Source organism: Vicia villosa, linkage group LG5 (genome assembly GCF_029867415.1).
Source record: "Vicia villosa cultivar HV-30 ecotype Madison, WI linkage group LG5, Vvil1.0, whole genome shotgun sequence".
In the NCBI taxonomy this organism is placed as follows: Eukaryota; Viridiplantae; Streptophyta; class Magnoliopsida; order Fabales; family Fabaceae; genus Vicia; species Vicia villosa.
In genome coordinates this window covers 63,270,945-63,274,429 of record NC_081184.1, presented here as the reverse complement: position 1 = coordinate 63,274,429, position 3,485 = coordinate 63,270,945, and the positions used below count along the sequence as shown (strand labels likewise).

The 3,485-nt window shown below is 38.4% G+C and overlaps 2 protein-coding genes and 1 non-coding gene across 3 annotated transcripts; 1 reads left to right on the top strand and 2 right to left on the bottom strand.

Annotated features, from left to right (window-relative positions):
• Window positions 1-285: 285 nt before the first annotated feature.
• LOC131604753 (uncharacterized) lies at window positions 286-864 on the bottom strand. The gene has a single exon (XM_058877175.1). It carries the CDS (start codon window positions 862-864, stop codon window positions 286-288), a length of 579 nt encoding a protein of 192 aa, XP_058733158.1.
• An 849-nt stretch (window positions 865-1,713) lies between these two features.
• On the top strand, window positions 1,714-1,820 carry LOC131608396 (small nucleolar RNA R71). Its single transcript, XR_009285659.1, has one exon. It is a non-coding gene; the product is annotated as a small nucleolar RNA R71 (small nucleolar RNA).
• Window positions 1,821-1,842: 22 nt separating this feature from the next.
• LOC131604752 (uncharacterized) lies at window positions 1,843-2,301 on the bottom strand. The gene has a single exon (XM_058877174.1). It carries the CDS (start codon window positions 2,299-2,301, stop codon window positions 1,843-1,845), a length of 459 nt encoding a protein of 152 aa, XP_058733157.1.
• Window positions 2,302-3,485: the final 1,184 nt, after the last annotated feature.

The window sequence follows — 3,485 nt, the reverse complement described above, 5'->3', positions numbered from 1 at the left end:
AGGAAGTTTAATTAAAGATTCATCTCGCTCAAGTTCATTTATGCATTTATCAATGATGTCGATTGCATAGCATGCATCTCCTATCGCTGGTGCCATGAGAAACTTTGAGAGGATGAATTCTATCTTCTCATCTCCTACTTCGAAGGTTAGTTTTCCTTTCTTAACGTCAATTATGGCTCCGGCGGTTGACAAGAATGGTCTTCCTAAGAGAATTGGAATTTCTTCATCTTCCTTAATATCCATTACTACGAAATCAGTAGGAATATATAACTGACCTATTTAAACTTATTTATCTTCTAATATGTCCATAGGGTATTTGACGGATCTATCAACTAATTGTAAAGACATTTTAGTCGGTTGAAGTTCTCCTAAGTTTAACCTCTTACAAACTGCCAAAGGCATTAAGCTCACGCTCGCTCCTAGGTCTAAGAAAGCTTTATTGATCATATGATTTCCTAGGATGCAGGGAATGGAAAAACTTCCAGGGTCTTTATCTTTCTTGGCAAGTTTATTCTCAGAGATGGAATGGCATTCTAAGGGTTTAGGACCGTCTAGTTTACGTTTGTTAGACAAGATGTCTTTTAAGAATTTAGCGTATGATGGTATTTGGGTGATGGCTTTTGTAAAAGGGATTTCTACGTGAAGTTTTTCTATCACCTTGATGAATTTTTGGTATTGGATTTCCATCTTGGTTTTCTTAAGTCTTTGCGGATATGGAATTGGTGGCTTATATGGCGGTGGTGGTGTGTAACTTTTGTCTTTTGTTTCTACTCCTTGGTTTGGTTGTTTCACAGATTCCTCTGGCTTCTCCACTTGGTCCGTGGGTATGACATTTTCCTCAGGTTTTTCGGGTGCGCTCAACATTGGGTTTCTAGGTCCATCATAAGCGGTTCCGCTTCTTAAGGTAATGGCGTTTGCTTTCCCTTTAGGATGGTTTGAGTTTGTCTAGGGAATTGTGCTCCAGGTGTGGTTTGTGCGGCTGGTGTCTGAGCTATTTGCGAGATATGAGTCTCAAGCATCTTATTATAGATTATGACTTGGTCAAACTTGGTTCCTAGTTTTGTTATTAGGTCATTCACACGAATGTTTTGGTTGTGGAACTCTTTATTTTGTTGATTTTGGGCTAGAATGAAGTTTTCTACCGTCTCCCTAAAACTGGGTTTCGGTGGTATAACTTGCATAGATTGGTTTTGTCTTTGAGTTGGGAAACCTTGCGGTCTAGAGGGTCCAGGATTTTGGATTGGGTTATTATTTTTATAGGAAAAATTAGGGTGGTTCCTCCATCCAGGATTGTAAGTGTTGGAAAAAGGGTTTCCTTGGGTATAATTAACTTGTTATGAGCTAGACTAATTCAACAGGTTACAATCAGAGGTTTGATGTCCTTGGATTCCACAGAGTTCGCATTCCGACTGGACTGTAGCTACTGTGGTAGGGTTTTGAGACATATTTTCTACTCTTAGGGTTAGAGCATCCATTTTTGCATTCATCATGTCCATGCAACTTATCTCGTGTACTCCTCCATGGGCCTCTTTCTTCTCCACTGTTTCTCGTTCTACTCCCCATTGATAATGGTTTTGGGCCATGTCTTCAATTAGGGCGCAAGCTTCAGGGTAAGGTTTGTTCATCAATGCACCACCAGCGGCGGCGTCGATAGACATTTTGGTGTTATAATGGAGTCCATTATAGAAGGTGTGTATGATTAACCATTGCTCCAGGACATGGTGCGGACAAGCTCTCAAAAGGTCTTTATATCTCTCCCAGGTTTCAAAAAGTAATTCACCTTGGTTTTGAGTAAATCTAGTGATCAGGTTCCTGAGGACAGCGGTTTTGCTAGGGGGAATATCAAGCAAGAAATACTCTCCTAAGGTCTTCCCAAGTTGTTATTGAGTTGGAGGGAAGGGAATCTAACCAGTCGTGTGCCTTACCTCTAAGGGAGAATGGGAATAGTCTTAGACAAATTTCCTCAGACGTAGCGCCATTCGCTTTAAGGGTGTCAACTAACTGGATAAAAACCTTTAGGTGTTGATTCGGGTTCTCGGTAGCGAAACCAGCGAATTGGTTTTGTTGTACTAATTGTAATAGTGAGGGCTTTAGTTCGAAATTGTTAGTTGTTATAGCTGGGTTTACTATACTAGAACTAGGCTCCAAGTTAGATGGTTGGGAAAACTCCTTAAGTGGTCTTTGCTTACGGTCCTCGGCCATAGCTTTCTTTAACTTGCGTATAAAGAGACGTGCCCGAGCGTAACGTTCAGGTTCTACTAAAGGATCTATTAGGTTACCGGTGCTACAATTTCTACTCATCTACCGGCTAAATATAGCCTTAGTCTAAACGGGATAACAATAGGGTACGAAATTTGACGAAGTTTGGTCCCCGGCAACGGCGCCAAAAAATTGATGGGGTCTGTTTATAGAGTCAAAAATTAAACTGCAAGTGCACAGCCTATCGAAGTAATATATAAGATTATCGAACCACTGAGACCAAGTCGTCAATCTATCAACTCTATTCTTAAGGTGCTTATCTAAGGCAGATGAGAATATATGATATGAGTGCAATGCAAGAAAATAAATAGATATTAAAATTACAGATAAAAACAACAGGTTCGAATGTAATTCACGTGTATCAGACAATGTTCCAGTTACATATGGATAGATTACTTATGGGACAATAATTTCTACTTATAGAAAGGAACAATTTAACGGGAACTTGTCACTTTCGCGTACTAAGAACCGAGTTTAATCTTTAAGTCTACCCGTTCATTTGTCACATATGAACAGTGCGCATTGCGTTAACATAATAAACCTATTTTTAAGAAATCAATTACTTATCTTAGTAGAAAAGTGGTTTTAACTTGGAAAATTTAACTTAAAGAGATTCTTGGCTTTTGGCCAAGAATTAGATTTCAAACCCATAAACGCGTCCGAAAATAGTTTCAAAATTGTTTTCTAAAAATATGTCAAAGATTCCTAACTAACCAAACAAACGCTTTCACCCTTTATGTCTGGTTAAGAACTAATCAAGTTTAATCTTAAGTATGGACGACTTTCGATCTTACCCATAAACATTTAAACACAGCAAACTTGAATTAAAGGTTAAAACATCTCCAATAGTATTTCTATTAATATAACATTTGGAACACGATCGTGACAATGATCCTTACATTCTAACCATTATAAAATTAACCAGACATGGAAATAAATGCGAGCCTATAAAACGTGTAGGCTATGATAAGAGCGAGGAAAGTAAATAGTGCGAGCCTATAAAACGTGTAGGCTATGATAAGAGCAAGGAATGTAAATGGTGCGAGCCTATAAAACGTGTAGGCTATGATAAGAGCAAGAAATAAATAAAGTAAAAGCAATTAAATAAAAACATGCTCCAATGGGATTCTTTGGTTCTGGTACAAGGAAAGTAAATGCAAGAATGTAAATGCGGTATGATGAACTTTAACCAAAGTGCTCCAAACTCGATTACAGACTCAATCTAC

Coding starts and splice junctions, on each gene's coding strand:
- LOC131604753 (XM_058877175.1), bottom strand. CDS start 864: ATGTTGAGCGCACCCGAAAAACCTGAGGAAAATGTCATACCCACGGAC.
- LOC131604752 (XM_058877174.1), bottom strand. CDS start 2,301: ATGAGTAGAAATTGTAGCACCGGTAACCTAATAGATCCTTTAGTAGAA.